The sequence below is a fragment of the Eucyclogobius newberryi genome, unplaced genomic scaffold (genome assembly GCF_026437365.1).
Source record: "Eucyclogobius newberryi isolate DKJ021-1_F unplaced genomic scaffold, fEucNew1.0.hap1 SCAF_175, whole genome shotgun sequence".
NCBI classification, from domain to species: domain Eukaryota; kingdom Metazoa; phylum Chordata; class Actinopteri; order Gobiiformes; family Gobiidae; genus Eucyclogobius; species Eucyclogobius newberryi.
This window is the reverse complement of record NW_027315807.1, coordinates 137,319-162,883: the sequence shown is the minus strand read 5'-3', so window position 1 is coordinate 162,883 and position 25,565 is coordinate 137,319. Positions and strand designations below refer to the sequence as shown.

Below are 25,565 nucleotides of genomic sequence, written 5' to 3'. Positions count from 1 at the left end.
CGATCGAACCCCAGGGGTTCGGCGGAGGTCAAGACACACATCCGACTCATATGATTCGTGACACGCCACGCTTGTCCCTTCTGTGCTGCAGGGAATTTAGTGCGCTCAGTAGTCGACTTGTGACGTCGTCATGTACGTCCTGTGATTTCTTTCTTAATATTTTAGACTGAATCAAAGACAAAAACTATTTGTGTGTGGCTGAGGTCTTGTTTTTGCGGATGGTATTACTCGTGTACTTTAATTGATGAGAAATAACTCCCACGGGACTCCAATGTAAAAAAATAGTTAACAAAGTTTAATCCACAGTTTTGTGACACTTCTTACAGGAGTAATCAAATACAGCTATTCTCAAAAAATAGAATACTACGGTAAGAAAACCATTTGGCTCTGTATTTTGCGCTTTGTCTCCTGCGCTTCTTCCTTGTGTGTTCCTTAGCGCTGTCTCTCTTAAAGTGACAGTAACACATTTACGGAGCAGGCAAAAGACTACAAATAAATTCTACGAATAAAACAAATTTAATCAAATTAATTTATTTTTTTTAAACAACCAAATTATTTATCCGTGAAACATAAAATTACACATTTATAACAAAATATCAACACTGTGTAGATTTCCATACGAACTTATACTTAAACTAAACTTGGCTCTCAGTCTTGGTACCAGCTTGCACCAAAAAGGGCCAAAGGGACCAGGCCAGAGTCCCAACAGACTAGCCTGTATCAAAGCCCTCCTTTCTGAGCTAAGACTGGGCATGGCCCCAAGAGGGCAAAAAGGACCAGGCCAGAGCCCCCAGAGTCTAGCCTGTATGAAAACCCTCATTTCTGGGCTAAGTCTTGGCACCAGTCTGGCCTCAAAATGGCCAAAAGGACCAGAAAAATTGCCCAAGAGTCTATCCTGTATGAAATCTCTTCTTTTTGCCTAAGTCTTTGCACCGGCCTGGCCCCAAAAGGGCCAAAAGGACCACGGAAAAGGCCCTTGAGTCGAGCCTGTATCAAAGCCCTCCTTTCTGGGCTAAGTTTTGGCACCAGTCTGGCCCCAGAAGGGCCAAAAGGAATAGGGAGCAGGCCCCAGAGTTTACCCTGATTCAAAGCCCTCCGTTTAGGGCTAAATCTTGGCACCAGTCTGGCCCCAAAAGGGCCAAAAGGTCCGCCTCTGGGGCCATTTCCCTTGTCCTTTTCTATAACTACTATACTATAATATATTTGCGAGCAATCCTTGCTGGACATAAAAATTAAGAAAAGGAACAGACTTTGTTGCAAAAATGACATGAGAGTGGTACTTGCCAAGGTGAAGGTGCATTTCTGAACTGGTCTCTGAAAGGCAACTGTAGAAGTCACACTGATTTGCAGTAAATATTCATGATTATGTTTTTGTGTGAAAATGTTGTTCTTTGAACACAGTGATGTTGATGCACAGTTCATTTTGTGCACCAGTAAAATATATACCTATGTTGTGAATTTTAAAAAATCCTATTTCATCTTTCCAATTAAGAAGGGTTCGGTGAATACGTTTATGAAACTGGTCCCCACCAGTTTCATAAGCGTATTCACCGAACCCTTCAGTACCTCTAAAAAGGTTAAGAACCACTGATCTAGATATTAATTGAAAACTTATTATAAATACTTATAAATGCTTCTGACAACACGTGCAGTTGAGGTACAAAATCAGTTGAAATTGAGTTGAAATAAATGTCTCTCAGCTTCCATTTGCACCTTATCGGGTCTTTTGGCTGCTTTTAGACTGGGACAAGAGTTGTCAAACAGGTTTTAGGGGCAATGGTAAACTGATTTTGGTTGTTTAATGCACTCGGAGTTCTTGGTGCATGTAAACGTAGTGACTGTAGGAAACAGGTCTGCTGTCTTTGGACAGTGTATTCTCCTTTACCATAAAAACATGTTAAAAAAAAACACATAAGCGGAAGGGGGTATTGTTTTAGAGAAAAGGTTTTATGTGCCAATTTTATAAAGCTTTATTTACACATATAATTTAGCAGCTACAACATCACTTAACTAGAACAATTTAAGGCATGGACACCAATGGTTATGGTATTTCATACAAAACTGACTAGTTCTGATGAGACTGACTAGACTACTTTCAATCATCATCGAAAAGGGAAGCATATAAAATTACTTAACTTTTGGGCATTTTCAATAGTGTGTTCAAGGTAAAATGTGTACTTTAATTATTGACTATGATCTTTATGTATCATATAACAAATAAATGGTTCAATTACATTGAGTCCAGTCTTAACATGCCTTGTGTCATGTTCATGCTTTCAGCAATGGCTCCCAAACTGTAGTCATTGTGTACTGTAATTTTAACTAATAAATGACTAAATGCTGCGCTTGCTACTTATTTTTGTAAACATGTTGTAAGTGTAAAATGTTGCATAGACCATTTGAGTGGAAGATGGTTCAAACAGTAATGAGTTTATTAAATAGTTGTCCAACCACTATGGATGATTTTGTAGATCTGTCTCTACTTGAGCTGCTTTTGGGGGCAAATTATGTTGGTGTGCCCACATTTCTTCCTACAGTTCACGTAGCATCTAGAAGAAGAAAGGATTAGAAAACTATGACTTGGACATCTGGGATGATGGCCGCTTAGTTTGTATGTGTCTGTCTGGCTGTTATCGTACCCGTGGAAATAATCTGTATTTATAGTGAGTTCACCAAGGGAGACCCGATATTGTTACGTGGGAGCCGACATATAGAGAAACTGGACACTTATTTTGAGAGCATGTCTAAGAAAAACAAGAAGAAAAAACACACCTGCGTCCAAGACTGAAGTTCCACAACTTCAGGGACAAACGTGTCATGGCAGCATCCAGACGTCTCACCGTGGGCGAACCCGGATCAACCAAGTCTCAGGTCTCTTTCTTCAATGACTACTCAGCACAAGTTGTCAAGAAACGCAGAGCTTTATATTTGGTGAATACCTTCCTGTGAGAGAAGAACATGGAATACGCTCTGCTCTATCCTGCAACGCTGAGGATCAACATGAATGGAATTATTTTCCTTTATTGCAATGAAAGGGACCTGGAATGTACTGGAGACATGTGAGTGTTTGCCCAAAGTGGGCCAGTGTGCTCCAGTTTGAGTGAAAGTTATATCAACCGTACCAGAGGGCCTTTATTTTTTTTTACTTAGAAAATGGTTTCCCCCCACCCTCTGATCTCTTTTTGGATCAGTCTGTAAGCTATTTGGATTTTTTGGAATTAATTTTTTTGGGGCATTTTTTGTTCTGTTGTGGTTCCTTTATTTGTGTGTTGTGAGAGCTGTGTAACAAAAAAATGATTTCAACATGGTAAATACAATGGCATCTGAAAAATGACGAAAAGCATCTTTTAATTAATTACTGGCATATTGGGTCCAATTAAATGTGAGGAAAATAAATGTATATTATATAACTATAATAAACCCATTTAAATTACTTAGAACATCAACAAATTACTAAATTTGGTTATAACACACTTACTATTCCTCATACAAGGGCAAACATAAGAGAGGTGTGGCCATGTTGATCTCAAGCAGAATAGAATCAGAATCAGAAGAAGGTTTATTGCCATTTGACAAAATTCACAAACATAGAAACTTGGTCCTGGTGATTTGATGCAACACAAACAACAAAACATTGAACAATGAATACAAACCAATGAACAATGAATAGCTACCAGATATATAAAAAATAAGTAAGTAAAGTTAAAATAAGGTTAGAAATAGGCATGATATGTACATAAATAAAATATGTAGTGCAATAAGAAGTGACAGTGCAGTGAGTGCAAGGTGCTCAGGCCGTGTTCATGAGTTCAACGGCGGAGGGAAAGAAACCGTTCTTGTGACCGTAGCCTCCTGCCTGATGGGAGTGGCCTCCTCCCTGAGGGGAGTCAAATAGTCTGTGTCCAGGGTGAGAAGGGTCGGCTGTGATCCAACCTGCCTGTGCCAGAGCCCTGCAAACGTACAGGTCCTGCAGAGATGGAAGTCCGCGGCCGATCACCTTCTTAGCACGGCGCACAATGCGCTCTAGTCTCTGTTTGTCCCTGGCTGTGGCTCCAGTGTACCACATGGTGATGGAAGAGGTGAGGATGGACTCAATGATGGCCGTGTAGAACTGCATCATCATCGCCGCTGTCAGATTGGCTTTCCTCAGCTGCTGCAGGAAGTACATCCTCTGCTGGGCCTTCTTGATGAGGGAGCTGATGGTGAGCTCCCACTTGAGGTCCTGGGAGATGGTGGTGCCGAGAAAGCAGAGGGAGTCCGCAGTGGAGATGGGGGAGTCCAAGATGAGCCTGATAAGGGTGGTGTCGTCATGGCGATGAAGGTGGTGTAGTCCGCAAACTTAATTAGTTTTATGGAGTCGTGGCTGGAGGTGCAGCAGTTTGTGTACAGGGAGAAGAGCAGGGGAGAAAGTAGCTCCTGTGCTTATAGTCCGCGTGTCAGACATTCTTCCCCAGCCGCACGCACTTCAGTTCAATTCAATTTATTTTTGTGATGCCCAAAAAGTCGCCTCTGAGGGCGACAGCAAAAAACAATGTCCGTGGTGTCGAGGGACAATGTTCCAGAGTCCTCTGTCCTTAGACCCTCCTTCTCGACCAGGAAAAACTACAAAAAACCTCTTTGGGAAAAAGTAGAAACCTGGAGTTCCACAGTGAAAGGGGGGATCTGACTCCATCAGACGGACAGACGGACACGAGGGAGACAGTGGAGCTAGAGCCACTCAGGAGGAGAACTAGTTCTTCAGGAGGAGAACCAGCTCTTGGTTCATCCAGGCAGATGAAGGACCATCCATACGGGGTAGAGACCGCTTCACCAGGAGAGTAGCATCTGGGTCCACATACTGTGGAAAGGGGAAAAGACTTGGAAAAGTCTGCAATTATTTCAAAAGAAATAGTAAAAAAAAATAGGGGGTGCATGGTTTACAGTAAAAGTGGATGTCGGTGTAATCCCTCATTCGTCCAGGAGTGTTCCATTGTAGAAAAAGGTTCAGTTGTAGTAATCTGGACTCAGTTTTAAAAAAACAATACGTTTCGATTCTCATCCAAGAGTCATTCTCAATCTGCAAATTTAGACCGGAAACTCAGATATTTATCCTATTCTGTGGTATGCCCTGCCCACCGGGCGGGCCCTCCTGATGAAAAAAGTTGGTTTTCTATCAAGCTAGCCTCTTGTTTACTATCAGTCCTTTAATGGGCTATTAGTCTCTCTTTTATCCCTGGCTCACTCTCTTTCTCTTCCCTGAGTACCTGATTAGAATCCGAATTCCCTGGGCGTCGACCTCTCCAGGGATTCAAAATTCCATTATAAACAACAGGAAGGTTGAATCTTAACCCCACATTCCTATTTAAAGTACTCTTTTTTGACCAACAATGTCTTTTTAACTCCTCTTTCAAACCATCTTTTTCCCTGCTTAGAATCTTCACCTCATCCTCTTCAATAGACTGATTAGATGCTTTAAGATGAAGAGCGCTGCACTATACACCCAGGCAGTGAGCATTTTATGAATATAGGCCATAAGCAAAGGGCCAGAATGTGGCTAGAAAGTGGGTTCCGTTCCCCCAACCTGGGGTCTACTTTTCAACAGTCGTTTTCCAATCTTTATTATGTACTTCAACCGGGGGGAAAAGTTCTCCATCTGAATCCTGCAACTTATGGGAGAAAATCAGAGTCGAAGTCGGTCTTTTGCCCAAAAAAGTGACAAATATGGGTCTACACCCATTTTTGTACCCTTGTCATTTTACTATTCTTTGACGAATGTAAGTGAAATTTCAGATTCCTACAGACATTTCAACTTTCTTTAGGGTAGAAAAGTTGCAGATCTCCTTTAGGCCTAGTTAACAAGTAAATCTAAATGCAAAAGTACACATTTTGAAAAAGCGACCATAATTGAAAGCACCATAAAATGTTGTTGCGATTTCAGATTTCCAATTAATAGAAACTTAGGAGACGATCAGTTTGCCTTGTTCATTATCTAAGCCTTAAGGAATCGTCGAAAATATAGTTTAACCCTCTCCATGCCAGTGACAGTAGAATTTATTTCAACAAGATAATTTCCAGTTTGATTAGAATATCTACTGGAGTAGGCTATATGAAGCCGTTTAACATGTCCTAATGTAGACTTATAGAAATAAAAAGAGCATACATTTGTTGATATATTTTATTGCAGAATAGACTAGTATGATACAATTAGAAAACTACAAACATAAAAGTGGTGGATTTTACAGACTCGACATAATCCACACAATCAATTTTTGAATATATATCTTTCATGAAAGGGTGTGCATTATATAATATACACTCAATGGATTGTGAGGGATGTAGTTTCTCCTTGCGTTTACTCTCATCATCCAAAATACTCTCACCTAAAGTTTGAGGTCCTTGTCTTTTCTGCCAATGGTACAGCTCAAACTGAGCTTTCTGTGGCTCCAAAGAGCTCCGCCCTTTCTTTAGATGGCTCAGCTGAGTTGTCACTCTGGACCAATATACCATTTGTATGATGGGTAGTGCCCTGACCAGATGATGTTTCTTCAGCATGTTGTCCCACACAAGTATAGTAGCTTTATCCTTGATGAAGCCTGTTGGTAAGTCAACAGCTGTCAGCTGAAGTTGGGCTAAGCTTGTTTCATGTCGCACAACCGATTCCCAAGATCCACAGTGTCCCCAGTTTACTCATGAGATTGACCACTTGGTATGAACCGGTTAAGTGCCGTAATGTGAGACCAAGGGCAAGGGATTTTGGAGTCTGATAATAACCCTTACATGACAAATACACAATGTCCTGACATATGGAAAGCAGCTTAAGGTCAGTCTCTTCAGGGACACCAACCATTTTTGTCAAGGTTGGTTCATCTGTAGCTCCAACACACCAAGCTAACAGATTGTACAGTTCCATCGGCACTTCACTTCTAGCAGCAGGCAAGTCTAAATCATCACCAGTTTGTGGCCAAGAGCAAGTCACTTTGGTGCACATTTTTATGATGGATTCACTAAGTTCAACTGTGGGTAGTCTCTCTGTAACCGCAACTTCAGTTTGTCTGATCTGAAATATAAAAAAGTAATATCATCAGCGATGCTTTTTTATGGATGTGCAGATTCACAACTAGAGAGGCCTAGTAAATTGTGATGGATTATATTCTGGGAAATTAAGATGAAAAAACATCGAATGAATTGGCTCAGAGAAAATATTTGCATATGGCGGGTTGAACAAAATTATACTAATCAGACACACACAAGATTAAGGGATCCCAGACTCTTATTAAAGTTAAATGGTTAAAACATGGTAATGTTATAATTATAATGTAATATAATGAATATCAGTCTTAAATTTGATAGCCAATCAAAATTATGTTTGCATTATATGGCAATAACATATGGTATAACCCTAATGTGCCAATGCACTTGTTTTATATAATTGTATCTCAGCTTGTATGTTCAAATGTGTTTTCATGTATATATTGATTAATTTTATTGATTGTTTTATTTGTGTTTTAGTATCCTATGTTTCTTGTTTATTTTGTGTAGTGTTGTGTTTTGTTTTAACAGGGCCATGAAAAATAACTTTTCTCATTGGGTTTCCCCTATATACATAAATAAAATGAATGAATAACAAGGATTGATTGTCATTAATGTTTGAATATTGGCTGATTGTTTTTCTAATTTTTATCTCCCTCTTGCTTGAGTTGCAAATACATTTTAATAGCGGTGGATGGGGAGAAGAAGACAACCCTACAAGTTTACAACTACTGCTAGTTAATGACAATATGATTAATATGTTGAAAAGTAAAAATTAAAATGAAATTATCAAAGGTCATCAGAAAAAAATCCATCTTACCAGCAGTGTTAGTCTCTCTCAGCCAAAGCTAACTTGTCAATCAATGTCTTTGCTCCAGCTCTGACATAACGTTTATCCTTTTTGCAGGTCATACAAATCCTCAGTAGCACATTAGGCATCTATTAATTGGTCCGTGAAATCTTCATCTTTGCTCAAGCGAGTCGACAACAAATTGTTCGTGATGTTTACATATGGACAATGTCGCGCTCATTTCCGTCTGTTTCTAACCATCGTTTGACGTTTTCAACACGTGTCCTCCGCCGTACTCCAGTCAGTGGTTTTACATCTTCGCTTTTAACACTATCTCAATATATTATGCAGTCATATTGAGGAGAAATGTGGCGTTTTCTTTTGCGTTCGGCTGAACCGTGCTGTGCGGGCGCCGCCATGTTTGTTATGGTCACGCCTCCGCGATGGTGAGAACTACTCGCTGATTGGTCGCCGTGCCGTGTGAAATGCGGTACAGATTTGTTTTAAAACTCTTATACCACGAAAACGTGGAGGAATTAAATGGAGAACTTTTAGATATTGGATGATATAACGATGGAGAATTCATTTCAATAGTTAGATTGTACACCCTCGTCAGCGGGAACGAACTTGCATGCTAGAGAAACCTGCTTATGGCCTAATAGGGAAAAAGTAAAAGCCCTGCTGGACCTGACGCAAATGCAACAGTTTCACGTTGCTTTCTTCAAAGGGAAATTACATAATGTGACAAAAAATGGAACACACTGGACATTCTTAAAGGAATAATGGAGGATTTTTTGCCGATTTGAGAACTCAAGCGGAAATGCGCATGTGCACTCCCCCGTGCAGAAGCAGAGGAAAGCCTCGCGGCTACACATGCGTTTGTTTATTAGCGCGACGGATCGCATCTCTCGTAGATTTCTGTCTCTTCTGAGCCAGCTCAAACTGTCTTTCTCCGTCTTAATTTTGTCCCATACACTGAGGGAACTATATCATGATAGATCCATGCGCTTAGACACAACGAAACATGCTGCTCTCCTAGGGACGAGCCGACGAGGCTGTAGGTGAGCAGTAGGTGCGTTCTATGATTGATACGTGGCAGGACTAATCAGCAGTCCACGCCACGAGAAAATGATACAGAGATTTGGCGCCAAAAAATTGTCCATTACGCCTTTAAACAATGTAGCTCTGCTTTATCTGCTACATCCACTGTATTAACTGCACTGATGCTCAGCTTAACCTTTGGTGCATCCACTGCAACTTGTGAAAATTAATTTTCAACATTAAAGGTGGAATGGACAATTTTTCCAGCAAATTTTTTATCATATTTCCTCGTGGCGTGGATAAATCATTTGTCCTGCCACGTATCAATCATAAAACGCACCTATTGCTCACCTGCAGCCGCGTGCAGTTCGTCCCCTCGTTTCCGCGTGCCTAAGCGCATGGATCTATCATATAGTTCCCTCAGTGTACGGGGCAAAATGAAGACGGAGAAAGATAGTTCGAGCTGACGCAGAAGTGGACAGAAATCTATGGGAGACGAGAGATGCGATGCGCTCCGTTGCGCTAATAAACAAACGCACGTGTGTGTTGTATCAGTCCGCACAGGGGAGTGCGCATGTGCACTTCCGCCAGCGTTCTCAAATTGCCAAAAAATCGTCCATTGCGCCTTTAAAGAATAATCACAGAAGAGGGATGCTTCACAAAAGAAAAGCAGATCTGATACAAATTGCAGTTGAATGAGACATGTCCAGTACAGTACATCAAGGAGGCTTCAGCTATATGTATATTTCTTTATTACAGAATCACACAATGTATCTAGTTCCCACACTAACAAGGGCTGAGGACTGCACCAAACCAGGCCTAATCCAGGATTGAGGACTGCACCAAACCAGGCCTAATCCAGGACTGAGGACTGCACCAAACCAGGGCTAAACCAGGGCTGAGGACTGCACCAAACCAGGGCTAAACCAGGGCTGAGGACTGCATCAAACCAGGGCTAAACCAGGGCTGAGACTGCACCAACGAGGAGAAACAAATTTCGAATTGACAAATCAATTATAATGGAACATGGAATCTCTTAGATATTTAAGTGCGGTACTTCATAGAGACCTATTAACAATTCTGGAGAAAAATTATACCCCTTTTTTTTCTACTATGAAAATTAAATCTTGAATAATGGAACCTTATACACTACTTAAGTCAAAGTCAAAGGATTGAATCTGTTCTAGACTCTTCCAATTTCCCCAACCAGCTGTTTGATGAGTTTAATAAAACAATCTCTAGATTTGTATGGCAAGGGTAAGAAACCTCATATCTGATTCAAATGCTAACTCTAATGCCAATGCTAAGACCGCGGCACGAGAGGAAATGTCCCATCAAAATAAAAGAGGAAGTGAAGGCTATTGCTGGCCAATAGTACACAATATCTGTAATGCGCTTTTTTCATGGCGTCTTGAGAATATAACCCATGAGTTTCAAACAAATCAGACAATGTTGAGTTTTTCACACAATGGGTAGGATACATGGGTATTAATTATTTCCAATCAGACCATAAAAACGCATTAGTGAGTGAAATATGAGCTCTGTAGATCAATTCCATTAGGCGTGACTTGTCCTCAAAAAAACAGGAAATTGAAGGCGCAATGGATTTTTCGGCGATTTGAGAACGCAGGCGGAAGTGCGCATGCGCACTCCCCCGTGCGGACCGATACAACACACACGTGCGTTTGTTTATTAGCGCGACAGATTGCATCGCATTGCTCGTCTCCCGTAGATTTCAGTCTACTTCTGAGTCAGCTCGAACAGTCTTTCTCCGTCTTCATTTTGCCTCATACACTGAGGGAATTATGATAGATCAATGCGCTTAGACACGCGGAAATGTGGCAGGTGAGTGGTAGGTGCATTTTATGATTGATACGTGGCAGGACTAATCGGCAGTCCACGCCACGAGGAAATAAGACAAAAAAATCGTCCATTCAACCTTTAAGCCTTTTTTGAGGGCGTGTTACGTGGAGACCCTAAGGAACATAATAAAAAAAAAAGTCTGATTATTACATTTCAATGCCTTCAGATGCAGAAAGTGTTGTTTTGAGCTCGATCGGACAAAAAACCTAGGACAAGTACGATTTAGAAGAAAAAAAGTGGCGGCGCCACTTTGATTCAACATGGCTGACTTCCTGTTTATCATACAGCGATGCTGCCAAGTGAGTTTTACTCGTCAAAGGAAGCTCTTTCACTGTTCCAAGTTTCATGTGCCTAGGCCAAAGATTAAGAGTTTCATGTTTTTTCTTTTTTGCTCTAGGTGGCGCTGTTGCAACGGGCATTCTCGCAAGCTCTATTTTATTCGATTTCGGGCCGAGCCGATCGCGTCTATGTGGGACTTTTCATTGATGTTCAGGGGGTCAAAAATGCCCAAGTTGTGGCAGAAAGAATAAAGTCTAAAGAATAAAGCCTCAAGAATAAATGTATAAATAATTTATACCTGGTGAAAAAATAGCCAATAGTGAAAAATACACAATATCTGTAATGCAGATGGCATTTTTTTCATGGCGTCTCTGTCTAATATGACCAGTTTTTGTTGAAATAAACCTGTTTAATGAAAAGTTCTCAAATAAAGAATAATCATTACTTCAGAATATTGTTTATTATTTTCAATTTCTTGCATTGATAACTACAATTATGTAGATAATGTCGAGAGGTGGTAGTAGGGCCTATTCTAAGAATCCGAGACATTTACTTAGAATAAAATTGCATTTTTAAATTCAACTCCGACCTCTGAATGGTAGGGATGTGATTTGATAAATTGAAAATATTTTTTTTATTTTGATTCCGTCCTCCCCTCTCATAAAATAACAAGGAAAGTCCGTGAAACAACTTCTTAAAAAACTCACGCCTAGTGGCCTGCACAGTAGATTCGTAAAGTGTCGTAATGGACTATCACCAGTAAAGGCAGCAATGCGCTGTGTGGCGCACAGTCTGCCGGAAATACAAAAGAAGAAGAAGAGGAAATAGTACCCGGAAGTGCTCGAGTCCTTTCTGTGTGCCACGCTGAACCTCTCGTCAGTCCAAACATGGCATTGTACAACTTTAAGAAGATTATGGTGGTCCCCACGGCCAAGGTCAGTATTTTGTGTCATATTCTGACCGCTAAAGCCCGGGCGGTGTATGGACGGCAGTGTTAGTAAGAAATAAGGCGTATGAAGGCACAAACGGGGACAGAGACAAACACGTGTGCGCATCATGGAGGTCGGGGATAGTGAGGCGTAGAAGCTTGGTAGAGAGTGCTCGTACTATTATAAAGTTTTGAAGAATCTGACAAAGGGACAGCAGCACATTATGCGTCCAATCTGGTCATGTAATGGTTTGGAAACCATATGTTCCTCGTTCTGAAGACTATAATGCGACCCCGTATATCTATCGGTCTATTTATATTTACGGTAACTCGCAGTACACTGGGAGTCCGTATTCCAATGGGTGTATTTTCTTTAAAGACTTGTAAACGGAAACTTTCTAGAGAACAGGGAGCTAAAATGAAGTGGAACATTGAGAAATTGGGATTAACCAAAAACCAATGTGACTTTGTAACAGTAAAGATTAGGTTTACGATTCGTTAGTGTCAGCCACCTCTGCGTGAAGTCTTTTTTCCTACTGCCAAAAGTATGTTTCAAAGGTATCCATCCATTATGTCCATGGCAGGAGCCCTGAGGCCCAAGTACATAGTTCTAAAGTTCAGAGGGATGTCAATAACAGTCTGCAGTGCTACAGGACAGCCTGAAAAATACATGATAGTTTTCCTCCTGGCTGCCACAGTTTCTCCAATACAGTTACTCCTTTTGATTCATGAGCACTTTGACATGGTGTTATGAAAAAACATAACACCAACGCAACATTTTCCAGCAGAATTCCCTCCAGACATGTGATTTTGTGGTCCTCTACTGAGATTTCCACACTCTTCATCTGTCAAGACAAGATTACCTTCTGTTTCCCATTTGTTTTTTAATATATTTAGTAGAGTATTTGTCCAGAATAGTAATGCATTTACATAATTTTGACATTCCCCCTGAAATTTCTGATTTATAAGGCTTGATAAAAATTCAAGTCATAAAAGTTCTATTTTTCAAAGTTAAAGGATTCTTTCAACATATCAAAGCTTTTTATGTGTTTATCTTTTACAATCTGGTGAAAAACATTTTGCAATTCATTCCTTGTCTCTGAGGTCAATACTATTTGGTACAAAGCCTTGATCATAAGCCAACTAGTTCAAGATTTTGCCTAGTTTTTATATTTTGATTAGCCTCCATGTTGTAAGTACAGATTTTACCTAGGGATTCTTAACTTCCTCTAAATGGCTCAACTGTTTGCCATCTGCCAGCAAGGTACGGGAACCCCTGGCACAACATTAACCTCCAATATTTTTTCCATTGAACTTCATATTCTGCATCACACCAGTAGAGCAACACTCTGATTTGAGCTGAAATAATTTCAGACAAACCCAACCTCCTGTTTCTTTTGATAATTGTACATTTTTAAATTGGATTGGAGGTTTATCGCGTTGCTATACAAATGCTGGTATTGTGATTGTTTTATTCCATCAAACAGCTGATTGAGGATGGAAATCTTGAGAGCCTGGAAAAAGATTTTATAGTTTTAAGTTCTTTTGACTTAGACTTAAGTATGGGATAAGAGTAATTTTTTGAAGATCTTTCTTTATAGTGGAGAAACGAGGAGTACCGTACAGGCTGAGAAATAGATTTTCAAAGTTAGGCGCCAGGGGGGCCCACAAGCGCGCGGCATCATAAGAACAAGATAAATTTGTTGTTTTAAACCTCATTATTAGCATGTAAAACAATTTAAAGTACTTTGATCTTTTATTTGATATGAAGGAAGAGCACAAATACCATAGATCATGCTCTTTCAATACTGTTTAATTTAATATAATGTTTCATGGATACAAAATAAATACTGTATACAGCATTTGACACAAGGAGATCTTATATGTTCTGCAGCAGGAATAAACAAAATCAGACACAGCAAGGAGATCTTATATGTGTTATAATAAATATTCTGAATCATAATCTTCTTGTCAGGGAACAAATCAAGTATCAATATTGTTAAAATAGTAGCTTGTAAGAGTTCTGTTAAATACCAAAGCTTGTCAAATAAATACCTGTGGCTTGTAGTATCCCTTTTGAGGAAAAGCCAAACACATCGTGCAGTACAACAATCCAGCCTCCTTGTCGTACTGATGCCAGGGGAAAGGTGTGTCCCACGACTCCATATATTGTCTGTCCCTCTCAGTCTTATAATCATTTTTATTTTTTTATCTTCTGTTCTTCTGTAACTTATTGTCTTTTGGGTGGAGGGGGTTTTCCCCCTTCAAGATACTTCCACATCGACAGTTTTTGTTGTAAACAACTTTACTTAGTCCGCTATTCAGTCTTCACTTTTGCCGCAAAATTAGACCAGGCATTTCTGAGGACACATGAACGCGACACGAACGCAGCGGCCAATCAGATGCCCGCTTTCATCGAAATTAGATCACGGACACCGCTCGGCCAATGAGAAGCAAGAAGAATGCGAAGTGGGCATGTCTGTCAAAACAAAACTTGAGCGATGAAAATGCCCTGAATATGGCCAAATTACTAGTTAAATCTTGATTATTATTTTTTTCGAGGAATTTCGATACAGGTGCACGGCGGGCCCCCTCCTATTTCAAACAGCGGGCCCGCCAGAGATTTGACTGCTTACGGGCCCTTGTCTATTTCGTAGCCTGCTGTATTTTCCGGACTATGTCTCAACTTTTTTCATGGTTTTGGCCAGGGTGCGACTTATACTTATATTCAGTACTTATACTCCGGAATGACTTATATGTGATTATTATTTGTTATTTTCACTCTTGCAACCCCATTTCATACTCCAGTGCAATTTATATTTTTTTCTTCTCTATTGTGCATTTTTTGGTTGGTGCGACTTATAGTCCGGAAAATACGGTATACATTTTCTCTAACATTGTTGATAGTTCCTTATGGAGGACCACATCTAAATATTTAAGGGATTCTGTTTGTCATTTAAATGGATAGGTATTTCTAAAGGAGAGCGCGGGTTCAGTTTTTTGTATACTCACATTTCTTTTTTTTTTGCCGAGGCAAAAGCAATTACCCTGCCCCTCAAAACTGCCTTTGCTTCATCCCAGAGAATGGGTGGAGAAACTTCTCCAATGGTGTTTTCCTCTACATCATCATCTTTGCCGTCGCTGTTTTCATAATTTTGCCAGTAATGTCCCGTAATCACCGGGTCTATCTCGCTCCGGGTCTCCTTCAGATGAATCTGATCCATAGCTGGAGCGAGCGCATGATGTGGCCAGAGCAGCAGCAGAGTTTGAGCCGGAGCCTTGGCATGCAGTGGTTGGTGCAGATGCAGCACTTGAGCTGGAGCCCTCACCTGAGCTCGCAGGGACTGGCCCCGATACAAAGCTAGCTTGCTAGCTTAGATGTAGCATTGCCAGTCTGGTTCTCTGTGGTGTTTTTCTCAGACAAGTTCTTGAAGTATGTGTTCATACTGTTTATATGTCTGCTCCCACGTAGAAATATTGGGTCTCCCTAGGTGAACTCGTAATAAAGAACACAAGTTAAAACACGGCCGAACTAATCAGTCATCTTCACGGAATTCCCGTTTGTACAGTTTAAACTACTAGCCTTCCCTGCAAGAATGCAAATCCATCTTGTTAGATCCAACTGATTTGTTTGCAATCCGCACCATTGTTTAATGGGCCAATAACATGGCACGTAGGGCAAGAGACTTTCCAGATTGATTAATGTGTAGAACTCAATTCAGAGTGAGACTCGTATCAGTCTGGTGTGAGCCATGTTGAAACTACATGTTGTGCAAATTTTATGCGGTTTGTGGATATGAAATTATGGTTCCTAATAAATGTAGTGTTTTGTTAATTGAGTTTTTTCAAACTGAAATTTACTTTTGGATGCAATTAATCGTGCAGCCGTGTTATTGACTGCCGTGATATTGTCATTTGGAGGGAAATAAAGGGATGAAAAACTTTGGGAATATCCCTTGTTCTCACTCTACATTATCTTTTTTAAGTGTCTTAAACTGTTTGTGCTTGTTGTTTCAGGACTTCATTGACATCACCTTATCAAAGACCCAGAGGAAGACCCCCACTGTGGTGCACAAACACTACCAGATTCACCGCATCCGCCACTTCTACATGAGGAAGGTCAAGTTCACTCAGCAGAACTACCACGACCGCCTCAGCCAGATCCTCACGGACTTTCCCAAGCTTGACGTGAGTCAGTGACACACCACACAGCAGCTAGGACTCAGGAGCAGACACAAACCTTATTGTGGTGGGGGAGTGTGTGCCCGAATGTATGGAGGAATCTCAGGGTTCAGAATAAGCGGTATCGCATTGCAAAATGCGACGCAATAGTCAGAAAAAAGTGTGTTTGTATAGCTTTTGCAATACAAAAAATTGTTTTCAATTGTATATCCAAAGCGCCTAAAAGTACTGATCACTCGTCAATCGATCGTCAATAACGACATGACACAATGCAGGGCGCTGTGTTGACATGACGAGTCCCGCTGCTGTCTCAGATCGCGAGTTTGAAAGCGGGAGGAGCCATGTGCGGTAAAGTTAGTGTCATATTCGGACTTCGGGCTCCTAAACGCAAAAGTCTTTGCAGATCATTCACATGCCAAAATACTCATATTTACACTGCCAAGTGACTACAACCTCGTTTTTAAAAATCAGATGTGTATTTTGGGCGCAGCGAATTACACTGCTCCGAAAGTGCAGCTGGAGCCGAGACGAGCGCCTAGGGACGTCATCAAATAGCAAAACGAAAAATGGAAACATTTTATAGCTGGAATGGAACATCAAATAGAGCGGTACAATTTGAATAACACAATAAATACACCATGATGGACACCACGGCAACCTTTATTTTAGCATCAGAAGCTTAATACATATTTTTTGTGAGTGTAAAGACAATGTGTAAATGAGACTCCTGCAAATAGTCATCTGAGCGATGATGATATGGAAGAAAAACCATCTGACTTGGTGTTAATTAATATGTTGTTCAACTAATTTTATTTGCAAGTTTTCTGTTTTATGTTGAAACAATTTTTTAAAAGTTAAAGGGTGAATGGACGATTTTTTTTTGGCCCAAATCGGAGGCTTATTTCCTCGTGGCGTGGACTTGCGATTAGTCCTGCCACGTATCAATCATAAAACGCACCTACCGCTCACCTGCAGCCGCCTGTGGCTCGTCCCCACGTTTCCGCGTGTCTAAGCGCATTGATTTATCATAATATAGTTCCCTCAGTGTACGGGACAAAATGAAGACGGAGAAAGACAGTTCGAGTTGATTCAGAAGAAGACGGAAATCTACGGGAGACGAGAGATGCGATGCGATCCGTCGCGCTAATAAACAAACGCACGTGTGTGCTGTATCAGTCCACACGGGGGAGTGCGCATGCGCACTTCCGCCTGCGTTCTCAAATCGCCGAAAAATCGTCAATTGCGCCTTTAATTAAGTTTTTCTTTTAACATTTTTTTTTTTTTAATGTTTACAAATACATTTGAAATAAATAATCTTGTTACATCAATGGGAAATATTGATAGTCACTTTCGTGTTTGCTATACAAATTTAAAAAAATTCACGGATTGTTTAGCAGCACTGCTATACAAGAGAAAATCCTTAATCTGAGCCCTGAATCTGTCAAAATGTGAAATATTAAATGCACACTTATTTATATAATTAAAGATGTACAAATATGTATTACGGTAATTAAATTGGGGGCGGTCCGATTATATTTTTGTTGTGTATATTATGGCTGTAATCGAGTAATCTATTGATTCTTTTCTTTTCATTTTTTATATAAACGTTGAGTTTCTGCTTAAAAAGTATAGTTGCATTCCCACTTGCGTTTTAGTCCGGGGCCGTTCCGGATCAGTTTGCTCCAACTTGTTCCCACTAGTGAAATTTCTGGATTAGAGCCACTTGCCGAGAAGCGAGAGTGGCCCCAGTTTCGCTCTGGAGCGAGTGGGAACAGCCGGGAGCAAGACCGGCAATTGTTACATTCTTCCGCTGCCCAGTAATCTCCTGACCGTAGTACATAGGCTGAGCAGGCATATGACTTGTTTGCAACACGATGTTATTTCGTTACATAAACCAGGATGCAGAGAGCATATGGACCGGCGGCGGCAGACAAACATGCGCCCCGAAAACTCAAATCAAAACAAAAACACACTTCCAGGCTACCCACAATGCCCCCCTCTCTCTGAAAGGGGCCAGCTAGACTTGTATCATGAGTGTCCGTTAGGCGGCGGGGTGTAATTGCAGAATCGTCCCCAGTCTCGCTCCTGTGTGGGAACAGTTTAATCCGGACTAAACTGGGCAAGTGGGAACGCAGTTCAAGTCTCAAACGGCAACATTTAATTTCAGTCCAAACTGTTCTGTTTGTATATAAAGAATAAACATATAAAGGACTAATTATTGTATAGGTCTTTTTTTTTTTAATCCTTGCAAAGGTTTTGCAGACAGTTTTCTTTTCTCAGAAGTGAGCGCTTTGCATTGAAGTGGCCTTATTGGTATGCAGATATTGAATAAAATGGTCATCTACATCTATACTAGTCCAACCACAGGAACTGGGCTGCGCGGACCGCTATTGCCCTGTGCGTGTGTGCGATGAGCTGTAGATCCACTCGTCCCAAAAAGTTTTCCAAAGCACCATTGCTTGTAAGTGCCCAGTCTCGTTGACCAAATGGATCACTTGCTAATAGGCATTTCCAGCAGTAGTTGGAACTTTGAAAGTGGCAAACAAACCCGTGACAGGCTTTGCAGGGTCGGCGTTGCACTATTTTTCTTATTGTCACTACGTGATGGGAGCACTTTTCGATCGTCACGCAAAATATCTTCACTGCCACGGCAGCCAGTAGGTCGGCACTAGATCATACACTCCTAACTGATTCTGACTTCCGTGAGTAAGTATTGTAGATCTAGTGCCGACCCAGCCGGTCTGCACGCTGCCCAAATATGAGCTGCGCAAACATGGATGGTAGGTAAAACGATAGGTAAAACAAAACCTACCAAAACTGCAGAGATTTTCATATCTCACGATTCCCACAGAAGATTTTTTTCCCCGCAACTTTTGGATTCTCTCACAATTTGATATGCAATAAAATGTCGGTGTAATCCCTCATTCGTCCAGGCGTGTTCCATAGTAGAAAAAGCTTCAGTTGTAGTCATCTGGACTCAGTTTGAAAAAATAGACGTTTCGACTCTCATCCAAGAGTCATTGTCAATAAAAGAATTTAGATCGAGAACTCCGATATTAATACTGTTCTGTGGTAAGACCCGCCCATTGGGAGGAGCCTTCCTGAAGTAGAAAGAGTTGTTTGTTTCAACAGAAACTCCCCCCTTTGTATCTACCGAGCTAGCCTATTGAGAATTTTAATGGGCTATTAGAATCCTCTTTGTCTTTGTGAGACCCTGGCTCAACCACCCTGAGTACCTGATTAGCATCTAAATGTCCTGGTCCTGGTCCTCTACCTTTCCAGGGGTTCAGAATCCCATTATAAATAACTGGAAGATTAAATCTTAGCCCTCCATTTCTGTTTAAAGAAGGTCTTTCTTTAACAAAAATAGCTTCCTTGACTCCTCTTTCAAACCATCTTTTCTCCCTGCTTAAAACCTTCACCTCACCGTCTTCAAACGAGTGATTAGAGGCTTCAAGATGGAGATGCACGGCACTCTGTGGTCCTGAACTTGTATTTCTTCTGTGCTGATAGAGCCTCTTGTGTAGAGGCTGTTTTGTCTCACCTATGTACCGTTCTTTACAGCTTTCTTCACTGCATTGGATCGAATAAACTACATTGCTCTGTTTTTGAGTCTGCAACTTGTCCTTAGGGTGAACCAGTTTTTGTCTTAAAGTGTTTCCTGGTTTAAAATAAACAGGGACTTCGTGTTGTCTAAAAATTCTCTGCAGTTTTTCCGACAGGCCAGACACATAAGGGATAGAAACACCCTTCCTTCTCTGTTCAGTTTCCCTTTTGTCCTGCTTCTTGGTTCTCTTCACTCTGTTAAGAGCCCAAGCGGGGTAACCACAGGCTGAGAGGGCATTTCGGACATGTTTTTCCTCTTTCTTCTTGCCCTCTGAGCTGGTGGGCACACCTTGAGCTCTGAGTTGTAAGGTTCTGATCACACCCAGCTTGTGCTGTAGTGGGTGGTTGGAACCAAAGAGCAGATACTGGTCCGTGTGTGTAGGTTTCCTATATACTTCTATTTGGAGTTTCCCGTCCTCTCCTCTGATCGTAGAACAATCAAGAAAGGCCAAGCGATTCTCCTTAGCGTCTTCTCTTGTAAACCTAATATGTGGGTCCACAGCATTGATGTGATCAGAGAAGGTTTCCAGCTCTTGTTTCTTGATTGTTACAAAAGTATCATCGACATAGCGGAGCCACAGTTTTGGGGCTATGCCTGAGAATGAGGACAGTGCCTTCTTCTCAAAGTGCTCCATGTACAGGTTGGCCACTATGGGAGAGACAGGCGAGCCCATGGCACAGCCATGAATCTGTCTGTAAAATTGTCCCCGGAATTGAAAGTAAGTGGTGTTCAGACAGATGTCCAACAGTTTACATATGTGTTCAGGTGTCCAAAGGACCAAACTGACACCTGAACACATATGTAAACTGTTGGACATCTGTCTGAACACCACTTACTTTCAATTCCGGGGACAATTTTACAGACAGATTCATGGCTGTGCCATGGGCTCGCCCGTCTCTCCCATAGTGGCCAACCTGTACATGGAGCACTTTGAGAAGAAGGCACTGTCCTCATTCTCAGGCATAGCCCCAAAACTGTGGCTCCGCTATGTCGATGATACTTTTGTAACAATCAAGAAACAAGAGCTGGAAACCTTCTCTGATCACATCAATGCTGTGGACCCACATATTAGGTTTACAAGAGAAGACGCTAAGGAGAATCGCTTGGCCTTTCTTGATTGTTCTACGATCAGAGGAGAGGACGGGAAACTCCAAATAGAAGTATATAGGAAACCTACACACACGGACCAGTATCTGCTCTTTGGTTCCAACCACCCACTACAGCACAAGCTGGGTGTGATCAGAACCTTACAACTCAGAGCTCAAGGTGTGCCCACCAGCTCAGAGGGCAAGAAGAAAGAGGAAAAACATGTCCGAAATGCCCTCTCAGCCTGTGGTTACCCCGCTTGGGCTCTTAACAGAGTGAAGAGAACCAAGAAGCAGGACAAAAGGGAAACTGAACAGAGAAGGAAGGGTGTTTCTATCCCTTATGTGTCTGGCCTGTCGGAAAAACTGCAGAGAATTTTTAGACAACACGAAGTCCCTGTTTATTTTAAACCAGGAAACACTTTAAGACAAAAACTGGTTCACCCTAAGGACAAGTTGCAGACTCAAAAACAGAGCAATGTAGTTTATTTGATCCAATGCAGTGAAGAAAGCTGTAAAGAACGGTACATAGGTGAGACAAAACAGCCTCTACACAAGAGGCTCTATCAGCACAGAAGAAATACAAGTTCAGGACCACAGAGTGCCGTGCATCTCCATCTTGAAGCCTCTAATCACTCGTTTGAAGACGGTGAGGTGAAGGTTTTAAGCAGGGAGAAAAGATGGTTTGAAAGAGGAGTCAAGGAAGCTATTTCTGTTAAAGAAAGACCTTCTTTAAACAGAAATGGAGGGCTAAGATTTAATCTTCCAGTTATTTATAATGGGATTCTGAACCCCTGGAAAGGTAGAGGACCAGGACCAGGACATTTAGATGCTAATCAGGTACTCAGGGTGGTTGAGCCAGGGTCTCACAAAGACAAAGAGGATTCTAATAGCCCATTAAAATTCTCAATAGGCTAGCTCGGTAGATACAAAGGGGGGAGTTTCTGTTGAAACAAACAACTCTTTCTACTTCAGGAAGGCTCCTCCCAATGGGCGGGTCTTACCACAGAACAGTATTAATATCGGAGTTCTCGATCTAAATTCTTTTATTGACAATGACTCTTGGATGAGAGTCGAAACGTCTATTTCTTCAAACTGAGTCCAGATGATTACAACTGAAGCTTTTTCTACTATGCAATAAAATGTTTAAGGTCGGGTTTTGAAATTCAGGTCTGTCGGGTTACCGGAAACAATATTTTTTTTCTGGTTTAACTTGTCAACTTAACTCTCTCAAACTTAACTTTATTTGGGACCAAGGATCCCTGGTGTTTTGAGCGGTGGCTCTGCATTTTGTCATTTTGCTGCGTCTGCTCCGTGTGCCGGTCACTTTGGCCTACGTGTCATCGCAGACTTTCTGTTTCACATCATCATTATTATTATAACATGGTCGCGGTCCTCGTGCTGTTTCTATGGATCTATTGGCTGTTTCGAGGCGCAACAGAGAAGAGGGCGGCGTGTTTTAAATGTACGAGTGTGACTGGGAAGCAGAGTAGTTGTGTGGGGGAGCGCGGGGGACCGCGAGTTTGGGACGGGGGGTCCGCGGTGGCGGTGTGTTACACTGGGGCGCGTAGAGCTAGTTGCAGTTAGAATTGCAGCCCGTAACACCGTGCTTTTACGCAACAAAACTCTTCCTGATCGCTCTTTCTGTTGTGCTTTAGTTGCAGCAGGTCCCAGCGGAACAAGCTCCATGGGAAACTGAAGCGCCACAAGACGTTCCGTGCGCTCCGCGCGCCACATATTCACATGTTTTAATTAAATTTGTTAACTTATTATCAAATATGCCCTTAGGGGTAGACTACGAAACAATAAAATATCATGATATGGGACCTTTAAAAGTCTCTGGGCCAGTACTACGATACTAATCTCTAAACTTTCTCCAGTCTAATCACGATCAATACAACTGCGATCCAAAACCTAAAGTAAGCCAGCCAGTGTGAAATACGCCGAAATGTTTTTTATTTTTATTAAACTGTGTCCTCCTGCGGCCAGTAGATGGCACCAAAACACATGTAGGGTTTGTTATAAACTATTTTGTTATTTTAAAGGCTAATAATACAAATAATGCATAACATTTGCCCTATAAGAGATATTTTGTGGAGATTCAAAGTCAAATGAGTGCCTTTAGCACAATCTGGCTATAAAGCCAACTTAAGCAACTCTGCATTGGAATCGTGTTTTGTATTAATGTTTTATTATCCACGGTGGTTTATTCCCAGCTTCCCAGTCCTGATCCCGTTCTAGTGCCAAGATGGCGGCTGATATGACTTTTGTGTGTTGCAGGACATCCACCCATTCTATGCAGACCTGATGAACGTGCTCTATGACAAGGACCACTACAAATTGGCTCTGGGACAGATCAACATCGCTAAAAACCTCATCGACAAGTATGGCTCCTGCTCTGCTACTCTCACCGCGGAAGCCTTTGGAATATTGAGAATATTCTTGTCACAAATTGCCAACCGAGTTTAGATTATTGGTCCAGGGTGCAGAGTCAGGGAGCATATCTGCAGAGTTAGCATCTTCCATTTTCTAACAATGTTGTCTCTTTGACAGCTCTTTGGTCTTGCCCATGGTAGTAGTTGGAGGCTGATTGTGCAGGCTGAGAAATAGATTTTCAAAGTTAGGGGCCCACAAGCGCGCACGGCATCGCGGCGTCATAACAAGATAAATGTGTTGTTTTAAACCTGGTTATTAGCATGTAAAACAATTTAAAGTACTTTTATCTGTTATTTGATATGAAGAGCACAAATACTGAATCAAATAAACCAGAGATCATGATCTTTCAATACTGTTTAATTCAATATAATAATGTTTCTTATATACAAAATAAATACTGTTTACAGCATTTGACACAAGGAGATCTTGTGGAATATATGAAATCCCGTCCTGCAAAATAAACTACTAACGTATATACATTGCCCCGAAAATTAGACCGGGCATTTCCGAGGACACGTGAACGCAACACGAACGCAGCGGCCAATCAGATGCCCGCTTTCATCGCAGAAAATTACATCACAGAGACTGCTAGGCCAATGAGAAGCGTGTCTGTCAAAACAAAACTTAAGCGGTGAAAATGCCCCGAATATGGCCAAATTACCAGTCCCACTGGTTGAATGGACGATTTTTTTGGCATAAATTTGAGTCTTATTTCCTCGTGGCGTGGACTGCCGATTAGTCCTGCCACGTATCAATCATAAAACGCACCTACCGCTCACCTGCAGCCGCGTGCGGCTCGTCCCACATTTCCGCGTGTCTAAGCGCATTGATCTATCATAATATAGTTCCCTCAGTGTACGGGGCAAAATGAAGACGGAGAAAGACTACTTCGAGCTGACCCAGAAGTAGACTGAAATCTACGGGAGACGAGAGATGCGATACGATCCGTTGCGCTAATAAACAAACGCACGTCTGTGTTGTATCAGTCCGCACGGGGGAGTGCGCATGCGCACCCCCCCGTTCTCAAATCGCCGAAAAATCGTCCATTGCGCCTTTAAGTGCTATATTGTGGTGTGATGTATTTGGCATTTATTTCAGTGGGTATTGTTCAATTTAAATATTTATACATCTAAGAAAATACTAAGTTATATAGATTAATTGCTGCATTAATTAATTTGAGTATTTTGTATTTGTATTCTACAGTTGTTAAGAATGGACTGGTGTTAGATTATTTTAATGTGTTGCGTAAAATGTATTCATTCTATTTTTGATACTGCTAAGTTGATTGATTTATAGTGGTTCTAGTTGTCTTTTATGCTAGTTGTAACACTGTAAATTATTTGCACTGGTGTATTGTCTTTTTTTAGGTTTTTACCTGACATTTGATGCCAATGGATCTGCTAAATTAAAGAGTGGAAATGTATCTAAAGGCTACGTCTGAGTAAATTCAGCACTGACTTCAAATAGTGGGTAGGGTTTAAGTGGGGGCCAGCGCAGTCAAACCAATAATACACTTGTTTTTTGTGTATTATTTCCCTCCTTTCTGTTGGGTTTTTTGTTCTATGTTGAAATAAAAAATGGCAAAAACTTAAATAAACCTGTATATAACCCCCCAAAAAAAGATTATTGTACAACTGGTGATACACGTATTGCGCGCTACAATCTCACTTGACGATATGTTTTCGATATATCGCGCAAGTCTGTTGCACTTCAATTAGGCTATTTTTAACAGATATTGACTACTAAAAACTAATGAAATTCCACCATACAACCTTTAATTGTAATGTATTTCAGAAATGAACCTAAAATGAAAATCTCTTTTTTTCCCCTCTACTTTTTTATAGTATTGAATGTATGTTCTTGTGTGTGACAGTGTGGCCAAAGACTACTTGCGTCTGATGAAGTATGGAGACTCCCTGTACAGATGTAAACAGTTGAAGAGAGCCGCTCTGGGCCGAATGTGCACCATCCTGAAGAGGCAGAAATCCAGCCTTGAATACCTCGAGCAGGGTATGAAATATCCTGCATTCATTCGGGGAAAGCTACACCCTTTATTAGGGCTGGGAATCACTGGGTACCTCACAATATGATACGATACACCGCTCACAATAAGGCGATACTGCGATTATCAATATATTGTCTAATAATAACTTGCGCAATGATAAATAAACAACTTGTATCCTATTTGTTAAAAAGGCTCCATGAGAGACTGTCATGCTGGCCCTTTAAGGGGCGGAACCTAAACCACCGATGAGTGGAGCAAGGGAGAGAAAGAGAAAAGTTTGAGTTCGCCATTTAAATTTATATAAGTTTACAGTTTAAATTAGCAGTTCGTCTGCCTCCCCA

At 41.2% G+C, this 25,565-nt stretch overlaps 1 protein-coding gene across 1 annotated transcript in view; it reads left to right on the top strand.

Annotated features, from left to right (window-relative positions):
• Positions 1-11,795: 11,795 nt before the first annotated feature.
• Positions 11,796-25,565, top strand: part of gtpbp4 (GTP binding protein 4) — a 36,473-nt gene continuing 22,703 nt past the window's right edge. Inside the window, exons 1-4 of the mRNA XM_072450296.1 lie at positions 11,796-11,916; positions 15,927-16,097; positions 23,064-23,167; positions 25,093-25,229. Coding sequence (XP_072306397.1) covers positions 11,869-11,916; positions 15,927-16,097; positions 23,064-23,167; positions 25,093-25,229 — 460 coding nt within the window. The 5' untranslated portion in view covers positions 11,796-11,868. The remainder of the gene's footprint in view (positions 11,917-15,926; positions 16,098-23,063; positions 23,168-25,092; positions 25,230-25,565) is intronic.